The following is a 19,627-nucleotide window of genomic DNA, read 5'->3' as shown; positions in this document are numbered from 1 at the left end:
TGGTTTTTTTTTTTGTTTTGTTTATATGCACTTCAGTTTGCAAACCTCATCAGTTTGATTAAATCTGATTGCGGACTTTTTTTTTTTTAAAAAAGGAAATAGCAGAATTGTAAAGTGCTGCTACCTTTTATCACCTAGTAGTTAATAGGAGAGGATCTCCATATTGACACTAGTGTGATAGGAGAATCTTTACTATGTATTGTTTAATTTATGATTGAAGTACTGCAATATTTTTAATTGACTGGTTTGCTGAACAATTTTTATATCATGGTGATTATATACAGGATAACCATACTAACTGCATCACCAGGGAATACCATTTAATGCATTATTTTAATCTGTTTTTCTCTGATTACATTCTTAGGAGAAAAACTTTATTTTTTTCTCCCCAGTCAATCATAGTTGTCCTGATGATCAGTTTAAGTGCCAAAATAATCGCTGCATTCCCAAGAGGTGGCTTTGTGATGGAGCTAACGATTGTGGTAATAACGAAGATGAATCAAATAAAACCTGTGCAGGTAAAAATTTTACTTGGTTATGCATACAAGTTCTCTTACTCGAGTTCTGTAAATAGTTCAAGACTACTCTGAACTGAACTGAATTGAACCAGTCCACTACTAGTAATCTGATTATTGCCATTTTAAATTAATTCAGATTTTGATGCCTCTAAGCCTGGAATATAAATTATATTTTACTTAATCTTTGTACTTGACTGTGCTTTCCAAAGTAATTCAGCACTTAATCTATCCACAAGGGTTGACTGTCAAAGCACTGCTTAGGTACAAGCTTGTCCCTGCTAAATCTTTTTTGGCAGTTAGAATTTTGATTGTTAACATGCTGTGATGTGTGTGCCGTGTTACTAGTAAATTTTATTTTATGCTGACAAAACCATAATTAGTTACTCAGTTTCCCCTTGGTAGCTTGAAATTGTTTTCATTTTTAAGTTATTAACCGTATAGTGGATTTTTAAGGAAATACCAAGATGAAGATTCTTTGCTTGTTCCACTACAATAAATCATGGAGTTCCAAGTCTGTCCTTGCTTGTATGGAACTGATGTTTACTGCTGGTCAGTAGAGTACACTAAACAGTCCTGAAATATCTGACGTACAAAAATATCAGTCATCAATAAGCTGATTCCTGTCTTAAACTGAAATGCAGTGATAGACAGCATGCATTGTGTGTTAAAGTGTTCCCTGAACTCATTTTCCTCGATTTAAATTTTCATATGTGCAATAACCTGTTCACTTTGTTACTTGTGTGGTTTGGTTAGAAGCCCTCTGGGGCAAATGCAGACTTATAGTGGCCATATCAGCTCTGCTGTGTTATTGTGGATTGTTGTATGTCTTCATATCCTTTGACATTCTACTGTTTGTTTGTGGGATAAGAGTCTGATTTCCAGACCATATTTTACATCCCTATGTCAGTTGGCTGTGAGCTGAATTTTGTATTCTTGTTTTTCTTTTTGTTCCTGCAGTGGCAAACACTATTAATGTTTAAAATATAATTTTTTGAAATATTTTAAACTTCTAATATTTTATTGTATTTTGGCCCATTTCTGCGAAGAAAAAGGAAAGTGGTATTTGAGAATACCAAATGAAGAACTATTCTTTTGATTATTAGGGTTTCTGAAGTATCTGTTATTTTTTTAAAAGTATGGAATCACATACATATGAACTCTAAAAGCTTAAATTTGGAATCAAAATCTGTGTCACTGTCACCGGCATTGAAGTTATGGGTTCACATTTTGAATAAACAAAATTATAAGTAATGTCAGTTTCATATGTTAGACTTTTATTGAAGTTTTACTGTTCATCATCTTTCAGGGTAATTTATGTAGTTACATAGCATGATTTCTGTTAGTGATCTTTATTTCTTCAAAAGAAAAACATAATTTCCTTTAATGGATCATTACAGTTGCATAATTGCAAAGGCAAATATTCTAAGAAGAGTGAGGCCAGGCACATCACACACATGCTGTATTACCATTTTTCTGTGTAAATATTAATCTCACTAGATCATTGTTTATGTTATGAAATGCAGTTTGTTAATATTCCAATTGTAAGTTAGACATTTTTTTGCCCTGATTTTTGTTTACTTCTAGCACTGTTATTTTATCAAACATTAATGTTCTTCTATCACCTAGTTTTGTATAATTACGTATAAAACTTCATGTTCTCATATGTTGAAGAAACCGCTACAGAATTCTACATAACAGAGGTAGAACACAGTCCTGCAGGCTACCTCAGTTTTTCTGAAACCAAAGCAGGTGAACGATGTTTAGTCAGATCAGGTAAAACAAGTAGCAGGCCAGGAGATGCCTTCCAGCCTTGCAACTTCTACGTACAGGCATGCACCAAGAGACCTAACAGATTTAGTCCATTTCCCTTGCATTTTTGGAGTGTTTTGTCTTGACAGCAAGAACGTGCCAGGTTGACCAATTTTCTTGTGGCAATGGACGCTGTATTCCGACGTCATGGCTGTGTGACAGGGAGGACGACTGTGGAGATGGAACTGACGAGATGACATCCTGCGGTAAGTAAATTTTCTGTTAGGGGAAAAAAGTAAAATTAATCTATAAGAAGTTAAACATATGAGGATCACTTTTCACATGAACTGAGGGATAGAAAAAGTATGAGAGGCCTTTTTGGTTTTATATGAACTGATAATATTCTTTTGGAAATGGCAAATATCATTTGATTAATAAATAAACTCAAAGCAAAGGATGCATTTTCTGTTGAGTTTTTAACTACAATACCAAATATTCTAATATCTTTTCTAATTTACAGCCCATTATCAAATACTGTCACCCTCAAAAATTGATATTTAGCTCAACTGCATACCTCTTCACACGGGTGCCCTCAATGTGTTCTAGTTGTCAATAAAATTGAACTGTTTCAAGTCCAAATAGGAGGATGTTTTGATGTTGTATTTTGCAGAAAAAAAAAAAATAGTCTTTCTTGGTTAGATCATGAGAGAGCATCAACAGCTCCACTGACTACTGCTTTGCTGAGATATTGCAAAGGGAGGTGCACTCTCTCTAATCAGCTGCTTCCAAGCAATTAAGGTTTTTATCAGTCAGCATGATCGCCTTCACCTGTTTGGTAGATCACAGGTAACTGCTGTGAGTCTGAGAGCAAAAGGGTCAGCGAGCTGTCTGCAAAATACTGTATCAGGGTGTTCCCTGTTTATAAGTTTTTTTTTTATATATATATTATTTTACTTACTAATATAAATTAGTAAATGTGTCACGATATAATAGGATATGTTTCTGAAATGACTTTTCAAGAGTTTTCAAGAAAGAATGCTGACTGATTATTTTAGTAGCATCAGCCATGTAAATGTGAAGTGACAGGTTGTGCAAAAAAAAAAAAAAAATCTAAGTGTACTTGTTAGGATACTTAGAAGTTAGACGTCTGTTTTTCTGAGATATAGCTTTTATTCTAGTTTGATTCACTATTATAAAAAATATGCTGTTTCTTAATCAAAATCAAACTATGGAAGCAATGTAGTTGATAAAACATTACAATTTTTTTGGCTTTTTTGGAACTTAATACTGCTGTAAACCTTTTCAGTAGAGTTATTGAAGTTCTATTACTGATAGCAGGTTTCTTCTGCAGAAATCTCAATACCTACAAAGCACTTGTAGTGGAGAGTGAGAAAAAAATAGTTTTTTTTTTAACTGTACCACTCTTCAACTATGAATAAATTTTGGCTCCTATTGATTCAAGAACTTAAGCATACTTACATGGGCATAAGCTGGGGTGAGCAGGACTGGAAAGATGATGCTAGTATCATATTGCATATGCTTTTTCTTAAGATACAACCAGATTTACTTGCACATCTACCATATTTGACTTGGAACAGATTTTTGTTGTCACCGCAATGTGTTCCCACAAGAAAAACAGATTATTTTTTTTTAATTATTATTTAACAAATTAAAAAAAAAAAACAACTCTAGGAGTAATTGACAAGTGTTGTCATCAGTGTTAACATTTCTTCCCACCCTTTCCTTGTGTTGAAGAAGAAGAATAATTACTTCAGTCTTATGATGTTCTTGGTGATCTCCAAATTTTAGTATTTGATGTAGCTGTTTTGGTTTGGTGCTTGATGTGTGACTTCTTTTTAAGCCAAGCTTTCCGTGAGCTTCTGGAGAGCTGGGGCAAGGGGGGAGAGTGGAGAGCAAGCTTTTGAATTAACTTTGAAACATTATCTGCACCAAAGACTGCATGAGACAACAAACCCAAGTGGGAAGTTCATTGACTAAATATTTCTATTATTTTACTGTGGAAATGTTATGTTTATTCAGCATGTATTAAAAGTTTAGAAAAACCCTTCAGTACAGACTGATTGCATGGCCTAATTGTCAAAATATTTGTGAAGCTTAGCTTTGTCAGCCCACTTGTAACAACACTAGAACCACCCAATGTAGTTAGAGCACCCAAATAGGGAATCTAACTGGAGATTTGTTCTAATCTCGGGCATCTTTGGTGTGGCTGACAGACTGTGAACCATCTTGGACATTTCTTTCTGCTGCATTTAGGATGAAGTGTGTAGGAACTTCCAACCTGAAATCCTTCAGTGAAGGACAAACTTGCCTTTAAGTAGCAGTTCAAGCAGATTGTTCACGTTGTCATCTTTGGATTGCGTTAGGTATCAGTTACTGAGAGGTGTCTTATTTTCTTGATGGTCTGTGGAGAGAATTTGGGCTCTTCCTTATTCCTTTTGAATCAAGTTAGACTTTCAGTTTATTTCCTACGAATTGCCAGGTTTTGTAAAGTAGATCTTGTGTTTTCCAAAGTGAACGGGTACGAGCGCTGTTCAGCATGTTGGTGGTACGTACATACCTGGCTGTGTCATTTGTTTAGAATAGAATAGACTGTTTCAGTTGGAAGGAACCTACAACAGTCATCTCGTCTGGCTGCCTGACTAATTCAGGTCTGACCGAGTTAAAACGTGTTATTAAGGGCGTTGTCCAAACACCTCTTAACACTGACAGGCTTCAGTCATTGGCAGCTTCTCTAGGGAGCCTGTTCCAGTGTTTGACCACCCTCTCGGTAAAGAAATGCTTCCTAATGTCCAGTATAATCCTCCCCTGGTGCATCTTTGAACCATTCCCACGTGTCCTATTGCTGGATCCCAGGGAGAAGAGATCAGCCCCTCCCTCTCCTCTTCCTCTCCTCAGAGCAGTGAGCCCCCCCCCCACCCCCTTTTCTCCAAACTAGACAAGCCCAAAGTCGTCAGCTGCTCCTCACAGGATGTGCCTTCCAGCCCTTTCACCAGCTTTGTTGCCCTCCTCTGGATGCGTTCAAGGACCTTCGCATCCTCCTTAAATTGTGGGGCCCAGAATTTCGCTCAGTACTCAAGATGAGGCCTCACCAAGGCTAAATGCAGCAGCACATTCACCTCTTTTGATGGGCTGGTTGTACTGTGTTGGATGCCCCCAGGATGTGGTTTGCCCTCTTGGCTGCCAGGGCACACTGACTCCCCTTGAGCCTGCTGTCAACCAGCACCCCCAGTTCCCTTTCTGCAAGGCTGCTCTCCAGCCACTCCTCTCCCCACTTTATACTTGTGCCCAGTGTTACTCCATCCTAGGTGCAGAATCCGGCATTTTTATTGATTAAATTTAATCCCATTAATCGTAGCCCAATTCTCCAATCTGTCTGCATCCTTCTGCAAGGCCTCTTGTCCCTTGAGAGTCAACCCCCCCTCCCAGTTTGGTATTATCAGTAAACCTACTAATGGTGCATTCAACTCCTGCATCCAGACCATTGATAAATACATTGAAAATACAGTTTGTATCAGTCATGAAGCTAAATTTTGTAGTAAATATTAGCATGCTTAATGGCAAAGACAGCCTTGGTCTGATGGGAATATAGGACTATGTTATATGACACCGAATAATGCATTTCAATGGTCTGTGTTGAGGAAGGATAGGGTTTAGACTAGTATTTACAGTTAAAAAAACCTTTTTTTCCTCTCTTTTTGGTGTGTCACTTTTTTTTCTCCTCCAGATTAAGTATCTGGCAGGTGCAAAAGTTTTATACAATTCAATTGTGTAATGTATATGAATGAGAGGGTGGAAGAATATTACTAAATAGGATATACATTAAATAGTTTTTATTTCTTTTTGAACACTTTCACAGAATTCCCAACGTGTGAGCCACTAACTCAATTTATATGCAAAAATGGAAGATGCATTAGCAGCAAATGGCTCTGTGATTCAGGCAAGTATCAAGTGCTGTATATCTGAAATGAATATGGTAGATATTACATAAATATTACTTTGATACTCACTCTTCTCTTCTGAGACTGATATTGCCAGTTTGGCAGGTAAGTGGTCAGAGAATAAATATAGTCTTTTTAAATTACTGAGCTGACCTAGAGAGCCACAGTGTTGGAGCTTCACGTGAGGAATGATGAAGTGGATATAATAATAGTTACAAATCGTATATTCTGTAGAATGAAGTGTGATGTAATCTTTCATTGCTAAAAAAAAAAAAAAAAATCTAAGCTATTGCATATGAAAGTATTTTCTACTTATGGAATACAAAATAGTTCCAGTGACCCAACTACCTAGGCTTTTTGGTTTTTGTGGGCAAGGACAATTTAGTAAATAGCATCCCTCAGGAGGGAAGGGCAGGAAGATATAGCTATTTCATTTATCTGAAAGAATATATATTTGGAAGGCAGCTGTTCAAATGAAGCTTTTCTCAGACTTTGTGATGTGGCAGTGATGCCATGCCAGTCCTAATAACATTGGATTGGTTCTTCAGCCACTATAGCATTTGATATTACTATAATTTTATGAGGCTGAGAGGAATTCGTAGTTGTAAATGGACAGGTTCACCAAATTATCACAGTAAGCTTACTGAAATTCAGTGCAGGGAGACCCTTTAGTGTTTACCTAACATGTTTATCCTTTCCCTCCCTTGGCGATCACATTCAAATTGTGAGAATTGCCTTACAATTGTTGTAATGCTGACAACATTAGAGTAATGAGAAACTACATTCCACCCTGATTTTTCAGCTGCCATCTTTTTTCAACCTTGCACTGTTGCAAGTGAATGGAAACAACATTTCTAACATTTGTAATGCTATTGAAAAGAAATTATGACTTCAGGTTTTCGTTTTGGTTTATATGAAGCTCTTTCTGTGTGTATTTAACAAAGTTAAAAAATTGCAGAAAATAAAGTAAAATCACTGTTTGTAAGCCTATGTAGTTATACATGACTGAAGAAATCAGGAAAATCTACAGCCTTCTCATGCTTGCTGGTGTCTGTGGTTGAATAACTGAATAAGTATAAGGGGTTAGACTATCTGAAATGACAGAGACAAGCGCTGTTGCTAAATTAGAGTTAAGGAATTACTTGCATTAGAAAGAATTTTACCATATGCCCATGGGTAGTAAACATACTGTTTTATTTACTGCGGGTTATTTTTCTCTGCCTTTTGGAAATATATTTTTCTCCTCACTTCTTTTATTTTTTTAATAATAAAAAAATTAAAATTTGCAGATGATGACTGTGGTGATGGAAGTGATGAACTAGGCTGTATTCACTCATGTTCTGCTGATCAGTTCAGATGTTATAATGGTCGATGTATCCCAAGTCACTGGGCGTGTGATGGTGACAATGACTGTGGAGATTTCAGTGATGAAACCAAAACAAACTGCAACAAGGAAGGTTAGTTTTGGTTTGTTTTTGTTTTCTTCCTAGATTTTAATGCTTATATAAGCAGAGAATACTTTATTATAAATATAGAGGACCTATGTACACTCTAGGGGAAAAAGAGAAAATTATTTTAACCAGGGTAAAGGTTGGAATGGAAAATTTGTCAATATGATAGTACAGAAGTGTATCATAGAAGAAGTTTATAATTACTTTAAAGTACATGTTATTGTTAATACATTTTGAAATATAGGAAATGCTCACAGTGGTAATAGTTTGGGAAAAGGAGGGCAAGGATAAAATTGAAAAAGCCATCATCTAGAAAACAGAGAATTAAGTGTGTGATGAATAATTAAAATCATATAGTTTATGTTTTGGAACATTCAAGACTGATTCCAGAGCTGCACTGAACTGAAGTTCATTGCAGCGGAATTCAGAAAAGCTAGAACTATCTAACAGTGCTGGAATAGCACAAGCCAGGCGGGTGTCGGGGCCAGAACGCTTGTGTCAGTTAGAGCAGAGCTGTGGCCTTTCGTGGTCTGTGAGGCAGGAGATGGACCTTGCTGGAAAAAAGATAAATGAAGACGGAGGAATGTAGCTTGAGGGTGAGAGTCAGGGCTTACAAAGCACCAGGAAAACTTCATCAGCTTTGTCCCTCCTTACATCTCCAAATTCATTCACCGCCGTGGGCCTCCCCCCAGGCCTGAGGTGGGGGGGGGGGGGGCGGGGGGGGGGGAATTAATTAATGTACATTGAGCCTGTGGTGGAGCGGGGAGTGAAGGGAGTGAGCAGGATAACAAAGAGCTTGTCTGAACCTTGTGTTGCAGTCATGAGTTAGGAAGGAATAGTGAGTTGTGAGTGTTGTACTGATTTTTCGCTTTGGTTAGGAAGCAGGATTATAAGTAATTGTAGGCTTGGCATGGAAAAAAACTCACATAAGCAACTTCTTAAATGTAATTCTTATTTTTCTAAGAAACTCAGTCTTCTGGAAGATGCAATGGGAAGGAGTTTCAGTGCAGTCCTGATGGGAACTGTGTTCCTGAGTTGTGGCGCTGCGATGGAGAAAAGGACTGTGAAGATGGTAGTGATGAAAAAGGCTGTAATGGAACTATACGGCTATGTGATGAAAAAACAAAGTTCTCCTGTAAGAGTACAGGTATATGCTTGCAGATATGTTTTGCTCTCATTTACTCATTATGTGTGTGTGTCTGTGTGATTTGATCACATATCTACTGTTTGAATACTGCTTTTAATGTTTAATACTACTGAGGAGATTACACTTATTGTACTCATACCAGGAAAATAATATTAATATATTTCCACTAAACTTTTTTTCTGATTTACAATATCAAATGGATGGGATTTGAGACTACTTAAAGCTGAAACTCTTCTGTGTGATAGTACATCAAACCAAATACTTAAATGTAGCATTTAATAGTACTTCAAAGTCCAGGTTTTTTCTTCTATTTTCTGTCTTTGGCCCTAGAAATAAGTTGATTGAAATAGTATAAAGCAATTAGCTAGAAGACTTCAAAGAATTAGAACTACAGCACTTCAATAGCAGAAGAAAAATGCATTCTCTGCAAATGTTTAAAATCAAATTTTGCTCAGTATACTTCATTAAAAAATGTGAAAAGAACGTGAAGTCTTTATATGAGGATATTTTGCAAAATAATGCTTAAATGGTACATCTTATGAGACGGTGCAGTTAAGGAATAAATTAATATATGTCAGCATTGTATTAATCTTTTTACAATTTCTTTCAAAGCTTAATGAAATATTGGGGGTAAAATAACTTTTAAAGGCAAAATTTAATTCAGGATAAGTAGTAATATTGTTGCCATTAGGCAACTACAGTCATTACAGGAAAGGAGAACCCATCATAATGTCTGTGTTATAGCTACACATGATAAACGCTGCAGTCTAGTTACATCAGCTCTGTCCAAAAGTATTTGGAATGTGTATGGATATAGGAAGATACTTTATTGGAATATACAGTATGAACAGAGTTCCTTTTTTTAATACGCGGACTACTTTGGGGTGTTCTGGAAATGCTTGGAGATTTCCTGCTACATGGATTTTCTAGAAATCATAATGTCCAGATAAATAAATATGGAGTACTGAACTTCATCAACAACAAGCATTTCCTTTTGTGTTCTTACAGTTTCCGTAAAGATGTATAGAACAAGTAGCTGTTAAATGAAGTATCCTCAATAGGTAAAAAGGGATTATTCACTTGTTCAGAAAGCGGACTGTTCTACTAAAAGACTGATAGAGACCCTGGCACAGGAGGTACACTTGACACTGTCTTTTTCCTAGTGCTTATATGGGGAAAATACCTGAAACTGCGCTGCTTCATTATACACTTATCAGTGTTTACAATCGTGCACAAAGAAGGCAACATCTTAGTCAGTTTGCAGGATGAAGGATGAATCGTGACTTCTCTAGCTGCCATGTATAAATACAGAAGAAAAAAAGGCATTGATTAAGAGGAAAATGCAATCGTGCTTGTTGATTGTGTGGAAACATCCCTTTAGGAATCAGTTGTGACAGTTTCATCCATAATTTTTTTTTTTCTTTCACTATTTTCCTTCCATCAGTCCTGGAAGCAGCAAAACTGCTGTTCAGGAGGAGGGCATGTTGGTAATGCACTGGAGCAGAAAACAGAGAAAGCAAATTTTTGTTTAGCTACTTTTCAGTTTAGTTCCATATGGTGAGACAAATGACTAAAAATGTTTTTTTCTGAGAAATAGTTCCTGTCATGATCCTCTCAGGTTTCAGAATAAACATCATTTTCTCTGTGGATTATTCTAAAGAAAGTTTGGCTTCCACATTTATGAGAAGTGGTCAGATGAAGAGAAATTGTCTAGTTCTCCCCTTATAGATTGCTAGGTGTTGACATCTGATTCCTAATACAGCACATGATGGGTCTGGCTAGGAACACGTGCATGGGGGGAGGTGAAACAGCCAACACCTTCTGAGGAAAATGACAGGTGGTGAGAACAGTAATGGTGAAATATTACTCCCCGTTTTTTTGTCTACTTCTTTTTTTTTTGTTTCATGAATGTAAATAATAACTTCAGGGTCTTTCCTTGCTGTAGTTTTTGTTGGCTCTGGTTAATCCATCACAATGCCACAGGTGTGTGTGTCATATTACAATTAGAGCATGTGTCAGCCTTCAGAAAAACATGACTTTTCTGCTTGGAGTAATGGTGGTCTCAAGAAGCCAACATATCCAGCCCTTTTCTGGTATCCACCTCATAATATCCAATAGAGGATATTCTATAACTTATATAGATAACCTTTTAGTAATTTCTCTCTAATAGTTGAACATTTTTTGTAATAATTCATCTGAATCTTTGCTGTAAGTTTAGTTGTCTTCATCTTTTCACAGATACAAAAATCTTTTGAATACTGAAAGACTTCTGTCACCTGTCCCCTTAACCACATTTTTTGATGAATAAACAAACAGTTTTGTTTTTTTTTTTTCTCCCCTCACATGTGTTCTACTTTTAGTTTAAATTTTTAAACCTTTAGTGTTTTTGTTGGTCTCACTGGAACTGTCCAACCTGTGCAGTTCTTGAGCTGCGGTATCCAAAGTCAACCAAGATGCTGCAGAGCTCTTGAGTTAACAGATTTCAGAATGATGTCTCTAATTTTTTTTTTTCAAGAACATCAGACCGTTATTTGTGGTGATGTGTGAAGAAAAATATGCTAGAGTTTGTGCCCAGTAGGATATGAGATGCAATAACTACCTGATTGAGATTGACTACTGTTGGGCTCCTCCTAGCCAGTTATTTTCTGGTTTTAGATTAGATTAGAATTCTTTTAAATCATACTAGAATGAGATTAGACTAAGATCTCACTTCCTAGTTTAAATTCAGATTCCATTCTCCAAAATTATTACAGGCATGTACTTCAACTCAGTTATGTACTACAGGAACCTACTTTTTTTTTTTTTTTTTTTTTCCTCCATCTTCCTACTTTGCAGTTAGTAGTACTGGACCAAGAGCAGAACCTGGGCAATGTCACTTAGAAATTTATCTAATTTCTCTAGGGATTGTAATCAAGTACTTCTGTGAAGACAAATAAAAAAGAGCTAGGAATATTTCAGTTTAGTAAGCAGTAGATCTGAACTGTATTGTATACTTGTCATACTTACTGTTTTTTATATTTCGTTCAAGAAGCAGTTAATTTTGTATCTTACCATTTTTAGTGCTACCCTGTAGGCTATTATTTTGTACTATTTTATCACATGTTAATAATATATTGGGGGGGAAGATGAGGGAAGAAGTAGGATATCTTTAGAATGGAAAATAAGTAATATACATCGAGAATAAATAAAGTCAAGGTGTGATCATGGCAGTGATACTGGAAGAGGAGAGCAACAGGAATAGTACTGTCTGAATGAGGAGTGTAAGTCAAGATACAAGTATGTGACAAGTAGAACAGAATGGAGAAAGTTGATACTGAGGAAGATTGGGAAGGAAGTGTTTTTGAGAAAGATGGTGATGATGACATTGGTAGATCTACCCCACAGATTATGATGAGGAGAAAAGGGTTACTAAATTTAACTAAAAAGGTTCCTGGAAACTGAAAATGTGAGTTACAATAAGGGGCAATAAAGCAAAAGTGAATATTAAGTAATGTTTTCAAGACTGTCATAATACTTTAAGTCCATCTCTTCATAATTTTGGCAAAGATTAATTCCTTGAAAGTATATTGTACTTAGGAATGTGTCACAGCTATCATAGTGGAAGATGAATCTTTTTCTATAAAATATATCTTCATTAAGGTAAGAGAAAGGCAGGAAAACTGATTTCCTCTGTAAGTATGTGTATGTATAAAAGATATAAAACAGATTAGGATCTCTACTGGAAGTGCGACGTCAATTTACTCTGGGATCTGGTTGGTTTGCTTGATGTTGGTGTTTAGCTTTCATTCTACTGCTGTGTTATAGTAATAAATCAATGATCATTTCAACATGGTAATGAATATGGACGCTTTTTTGAAACAGTTGTGATTGCATGTAAGGACAAACTGCAGCCATATCATGCATAAAATTTTGTTTTCTTGTGTCTGTGCAATTCTGTCTTTTCAGGGTAGGATATTTGGGACTTTGGCCACTATAGAAAATGGTGAAAGCTTTTCACTGTAGTTGACACCACTCCCTGTTTAAGTTTTCCAGGTGATCTTGCACTGGTAAAATTATGTTCTGTTGTTTGAAACCACACTCACTGTAGTATGCATTATCCTGAAGTTTCACTTCTTACTTTTTTTTCAGCCAAAGTGAAAGCAGTCTCACATTTGCCCTGTGAGATAATACAGAAACATTTTTTTCCATTGTTCTTGTTTCACTGTATTTTACCTCATTGTCATTCTCTGAGGATGACATCACCCCTCTGATTAAAAGACTAAAATATCAAACAAAAAGCATTACGCTAATCTTAAGGTAACCAGCAAATATTTATTTTAAATTAAATTGAAATCTGCTACTGTATTATGGCAGACAGTAGAGTGACAGTTAGGGCCAGCTGCTAACTGTTAAAGAACCAAGGAGATTAGGGTGTTACCCTAGTTGATTATTTCACACACTCAGTCACTTGCTTCCTCCGCAAAGTCATAATCAGCCTCACTTTCCTGTTGGGAAGATAGCTGCTAAACTGGGAAGGTTGGTCAGAAAGTTGTGTCAGTTCATGCTCTGCAGCAGTTGGCAGCTGCCAGTCTCGGCCATCACCAGTCAGTCCGGGAGCATCCAGGTTCCATACATTTTCAGGATCTTCTTTCCCATTCCAGCCTGATTTTTCTCTACCTAAATAGTTCATAGGCAGAAACACAGTGCAAGATCAGCTTCCTGACCTCTGGTTCTACCTGTTTTCTATTTTTTAATTGGAGAAAAAAGTACCTGCCTCTTCTGTTCAGTCCAGGTGTTATCAAAATTTACAACTAGCCCCTACTAACCAGTAGCTAACAAGTAACAAATTTATGCTTGAAAGTTGAAGAATAGTTTGGGACAGGAGCGCACACACACACTCACAGCTCTAAGTGGTAGCATTCACAATCTCGGTTATTTTTCAAGTATTAAAATCCCTGGTTTGGGTGATTCTAATTTAATACCTGTATATTTTTTAAAGCTCATAACCCCTTTCTCAATCAAGAGATTCTGTTGCATCTTTAAACATTGATGGTCAGCATAAAGTAGAATTTTTTTTTTCTCCTTTTGAGGAGTGAAATAAATGATCTGAACCCTGGTTTGGTAAAACTGAAGTCATGTGAGAAATTTCATCTGCTGTAGTTATTTTGTCTAAAAGCTGGCCATTTATCTGACTTAATCTGAGATGAAGAAAAGCAGAAATTAAAAAAAAAGTGTAATTTGGTATATTTAACAGATTATGAGGATATGTCCTGCATGTATGCAGTTCTGTTCAGCACAGAAATAATTAGGATTGATATTGTTTGGAAAATTAAACTGGTCAGCACTGATGTGGATGATGATTCAGAGTATACATACAAGTTGGTTTCTTTCTGTTCAGCTAAGAGCAAGGTACTATTAATAGAAAAATAAGAATAAAAAATATATCTGTGTAATGTTACTGAAGGTTTTTTCTAAAGTTTCCTCCCAGTCTGATTTCCTGTGTTTATTGTCTCTTTTCTCCAAGGGAGATGCATTAGCAAAGCGTGGCTATGTGATGGCGATATTGATTGTGAGGATCAGTCTGATGAGGATAATTGCGAGGGCTATATGTGTGGACCACCAAAATACCCTTGTGCTAATGATACCTCCATCTGCCTACAGCCTGAGAAGCTCTGCAATGGGAGAAGAGATTGTCCTGATGGATCTGATGAAGGCGATCTTTGTGGTACTTCTTTTAGACACATTTTCCTGATTTTTCTTGATATTGTCTGTCACAGTACTTCCTATTGAAAAAAAAAAAAAGCCCAAAAAACCAGTTCTCATGTTAATCTTACTGAAATGTCATCACAGTAGCCTATGTGAGGATATTTATGTAATTTAAATCTTACTGGGTTTGCGCTTGAAGTATTAGTTTTCTTCTAATAAGGGAAAAAATAGTTCCTTAGGTAAGTTTTTCATTTCCTAACCCCTTAAAATACTCCTAGAGGTAAACAAATTAATAGGCTCTGGTATATATGAAAGGATTTAAGGTAATTTGCAGAAGCTGAGGTTGATAGAATCCTGTCAGTAGCTATTTAAAGGCTTCATGAAGAAATGCATGGGGGTGACTTGTAGGAGTCAGCATGTCTCTCCCTGGTGGTGGTGTTGAAAGGATTTCATGGCATGGCAGATGATATAGGTTATCCCAGCAAAATTGGATTCAGTAAAAATGTACAAAGATAATTTTATAAATCTGACAGAAGTATAACAGAACCTAATTGAATTATTAAAAAATACATGCAAACATAAAATTAATAGATTATAAAAGAACTTTCAATGCTATAGCAGTAGTATTGTGCTATAGTGATGGTTTAGGGATAAGAAGTGAAACATGGTTTGTAGGAAAAATTTAGATAATTTTATATTTTTTTTTATTGTATCAACAATTTGCCCCTCCCCACTGACCTTGCTTTGCATAAAATATTTTACAATCTCCAGCATTCTGTTACAAAACATTTGAAGATGTTTGCAAGCGTTTTCACCCTCTAAGATCTGTCTTTACTAGGAGACAGTACGCTTATTTCTCTGTGCATTAGCTTTCAGTCACAGTTGAAGGTGGTTGACCTATAATGGTCTTTGGACTGACTCTATAATAAATAATAAATTTATGTAAGTGAGTTAAATATTAAGTGAATAAAATAATATGCATGAAAGTCTGAAAAGATGTATAAACATTGTACATCTGCCATTCTAAAATCCTGAAAGATTGCCGTAAAACTACCATGCTGATTACTTACAAATTTGATAATTTAAAAAATAAATAAATATAGAAAGCTGTTTAACAAACATGGAATTCAGTTTGTGATTCTTAGAGGACTTTAATGTGTTTTAGTTGACCTGGTGACTTTAAGAATATTGTAATATAATTTACAGCCCTCGCAGCCCTTAATGTCATGTGTGTTTGTTTGTTTTCCCCTGTGTTATTTCAGATGAATGTTCACTTAACAATGGTGGATGTAGCCATCAATGTTCTGTGGTTCCTGGAGGAAGAATTGTATGCTCCTGCCCTGCAGGATTCAGTCTTAGTATAGACAACAAAACTTGTGAGATTATGGATTACTGTACCAAGCATCTTAAGTGTAGTCAAGTATGTGAACAGCATAAAAATACTGTCAAGTGCTCATGTTATGAAGGCTGGAAGCTCAGTAAGGATGGAGAAAATTGCGTTAGTACTGGTAAGTTGAAATTCAGTGTGTTCCCAGTATTCCAGACATTAATAGCTGTTACGTCCATTTAGTGAGAGGTTATTTCCATTTTTCTTTTAGTAAGAAATACAGGCTTGGATTATCCAAATGTGGGGCTCATAGCAATCTGAAGAACTCATTAAAGCTGTCCCTATTCTTGATGCAGGATGAAAGGGTATTGCAATATTAGTTCCTTGCCTGTAAGACTTTCTATGAATGTTAATACCAAATAATTTCTAAGTTGTTTGATGATTTATACAGTTATCATGTATATTTAATATACAGGGGATATATGTATGTAAGTGTGTGTGTGTATATATATATATCAAATATGGGGGATTTACTGTGCATTTTGAAGAAATTAATCAATCTTTGACATCACCATATTAATCAGTATCACTTGAGGGTTCAGAAGTTTAATTTTGAATGTGCACTCACACACATATAGTCAATTATCTGCTGCCTGTAAACGTTCACGATTTAAGCTCTTTTTTCACCTGTGACATTCTGGCACTTGTTTTTTGACATCAGTAAGGCCGCTCAGCTCACTAATCGAGAAGAAAACCAACACAAGATGGGAGAGGGGAATGCATTCCCCTCATTGTTGACTACTGATAGGTACTGAAACATGATTTAGAAGCCATGTTAGGGATGTCTTTTTCACATGCTTAATATTTGTGTAAAATACAAACATATGTGCAATATAAACTGTCATCACATCTTCACCCTCGTCTGCAGAGAGTTAAAATTAACATTGATTTTACTATCTAAATTTTCCAAACTAGCGTTTAGGATTCTTTCATATTTTTATTCTTTGTTGTTTTTATTCTTTGATAGTATCTTGTCAATTGTGAGTAGAAATATCTCCCAAACTGTCTGTCACTTATTTAGCTATTTCATAATTCAATAGATACCATTATTGAGATATTCCTGATTTATTCCAAATACTCTCAGCATTTCCTCAAATGAATCACGTGAAAAAATTGTGAATCAGTAAGCTAGAAATAAAAGCCCAAGTTTACTCATGCTAGTTCGTTACCTGAAATAATTTAGTAGTTAGCAGCCAGCTTAATGGTCCATATTTCAGAAAAGGCAAATTCTTATCTTTCTGCTTTGACAAAGTTTGAGCTAATTTGCACAACATTTTAGAACTTTGTTACAATAGTAATGAAGCCCATTATTTACTTATGGCCAAAATATCTATCACATATAATTAAAAAAATGTTTCTCTTTGCAAAGCAATGAATAACTGAAATTTAGTTTTATATCATGGATGTTCTCTTAAAGAGCTTTTAGCAAATGCTCATGAATTACACGTCTTGCCTTTGAGCTATATTTTAAAATACATTAAGAATGTGGTTCATCAGGCTGGAATAACTGTTGTTATAATTTCCAGAATGATCTCTAAATTGAGTGCTTGTGTGTCTGTAATTGTTACTATAGTATGCAAATAGTTAATACTACAGTATGAGATCAGGAACGTGTGTTGTTCAGACGTTACTGAGCTATGCTGATAGTAGACTCATCATGCTTCACTGGCATATTGCTGTGGTTCTGTATGTCTGAACTTTATCACTGGTAAAATTCTTATTTTATGACACTGCTTTAGTCTTGTTCTCATTGACTTTTGGTCAATCGGATTTGTTTTATTGTGGACATCTCTAGTAATTCAAGGGTATTCTTACTGGGTTACAGAAATGAAAGGATGAAAATCATTTAAGACCGTGTTAGTAACTTGGCGGAGGAAAGCTTGAAGCAAAACCTTAAATTAAAGCAAATAGAAATATTGTATAATACTTCCAATAGTATTTGGAAGCTAAGGGACAAAAACCCAAAGTGACGTATACTCACTTGTGCTGAAAAGTGAGACTGCAGTTTCTCAGTTTTTCTTAAGCCCATGAATTATTTCTGCTTAATGTTTACTGATGTTTGTGAGAATCTGAAGTTACAAATTGATTTTTACAGATTTTTTTTCAAAGAATGTAATATTCAATATATGATCTGAGACTGGTGATGTCAGCTGGTATGAAGAAAAATGATACATTTCATTACAAACTGTAAAGTTACTATCCTAATGCCATCAAAGCTGCAACAAAATTATTCCTTATTGAATATGACCTATGCTTTTATAGTCACAAATAATCTTGGCCCCTTTCAGTTTACTTCATTTGAAAGGCATGATAAATACTCTGAAGAACAGATCCTCTGATACTTCAGTTGTTGACTGTGTGAACAGCATTTTGGTAAAGGAAACACAATTTTGGTCTCATTTATGAATCTGTTAGCCTCAAAATGTCCATACCATTTATGTCTTCGTGCATGAGATCTTGCACATAAAATAAAGAAAAAAGCTTTCATAAATGCTATTACAAGTAGAGTTCAAAGTGATTTTGTGAAGATAAACAGTCCCCCAAATGTCAAACTACTTTTTCAATAATACCAGTTGGTATAAAGTAATTCTTAGAATAGTCATAGTGATTGGAAATGCCTTGAACCAGGAGTAGGTGTGTATTATATTAGAGCAGTAGCTAATAATCCTTTTTCCAGGAGAAAAAAAATTACTCAAAGGAAAATTATGACCTTGCCCTTAACTACATTTTTGTGCTATCTAAAATATCACTTCCCTATATACAGTTAAACATTTCACTAGTACAGAGAAATAATGGGTAAAGTTAGTATGCAGCAGTTCACTTTTTCAAAATATTGTAAAAACCTTTACTTGAGTGTCCATCAGAAGTATAATGGGAATGTGAATGCTGAAAATGCAGTAATGTATGTGATTTTGTCTTTGATGGCATATCAAAATCAAATAATCTGTTCATCAGAGGAATCTAATGAATTACCACAGAAATATGATGAGTTACGGAATAAGAAGTATATAGAAATAAATTCCTTGAATTGAGCAGTTCTTTTTAGTTTCTCTTTCAATGTCTTTCTCTTAGTTCCCCCTGTTTTTTCCTTATTTCTGCTTATAGCCTCTTCATTTCTTAAGGGACTTAAGTGGTGTTGTGTTTTTCTCCTTCAGAGTTTCTTCACTTTCCATATCTCTTGTTTTCATCTAGTTTGCTTTTTTGCTGTTCTGGCATGTGTATTGTTACATTACAGACTTCCCCAAAAAATAAATCTTTCACTCATGTTTAAATTTGTATTGATTGAACTACAGAGCTCCATTATTCAGATAGAATGTCAATACAAATTATATATCTTCATACTCTTCTTCCTAGTTTCTCTTGGAGCACATTCCAAAATTAGTTGTGCTGATGTATTGCACTTGAACTCTTTTAGATTATAATAAGCGTACAGGAAAAAAAAAAAAAGAAAAAAACTGTTCTTGAAAAATACTTAAATTTCATGTTTACATTCAGCCTTTCAGAATTTGGTATAATAAAAGTTAGATGAACTCAGAAATAACTTACCTTAGTATACATTTAGTTAAAAAAAATGACTGTCAACCTTTTCTAAGCTGTGTGAACTCTATTATATATCACTAGATATATGTATTTTGAAAAGAGGATGATGTGTCTATATGCTTGTTCTGTTTTAGCTGATCTGAAATTCAATTTTGTTATAATTTCCAGTTAGCTTTAAATACTGAAATGGG

General features: G+C 35.4%; 1 protein-coding gene across 1 annotated transcript in view; it reads left to right on the top strand.

Moving 5' to 3' along the window:
• Positions 1-392: 392 nt before the first annotated feature.
• The window catches only part of LOC104470318 (low-density lipoprotein receptor-related protein 1B-like), a gene marked incomplete at both ends in the record, with an annotated part of 28,673 nt that continues 9,438 nt past the window's right edge, over positions 393-19,627 (top strand). Inside the window, 6 exons of the mRNA XM_010085186.1 lie at positions 393-518; positions 2,190-2,291; positions 2,417-2,533; positions 7,516-7,683; positions 8,642-8,812; positions 14,328-14,528. Coding sequence (XP_010083488.1) covers positions 393-518; positions 2,190-2,291; positions 2,417-2,533; positions 7,516-7,683; positions 8,642-8,812; positions 14,328-14,528 — 885 coding nt within the window. The remainder of the gene's footprint in view (positions 519-2,189; positions 2,292-2,416; positions 2,534-7,515; positions 7,684-8,641; positions 8,813-14,327; positions 14,529-19,627) is intronic.

Source organism: Pterocles gutturalis, unplaced genomic scaffold (genome assembly GCF_000699245.1).
Source record: "Pterocles gutturalis isolate BGI_N339 unplaced genomic scaffold, ASM69924v1 scaffold40545, whole genome shotgun sequence".
NCBI classification, from domain to species: domain Eukaryota; kingdom Metazoa; phylum Chordata; class Aves; order Pterocliformes; family Pteroclidae; genus Pterocles; species Pterocles gutturalis.
This window is presented reverse-complemented; position numbering and strand designations above follow the sequence as displayed.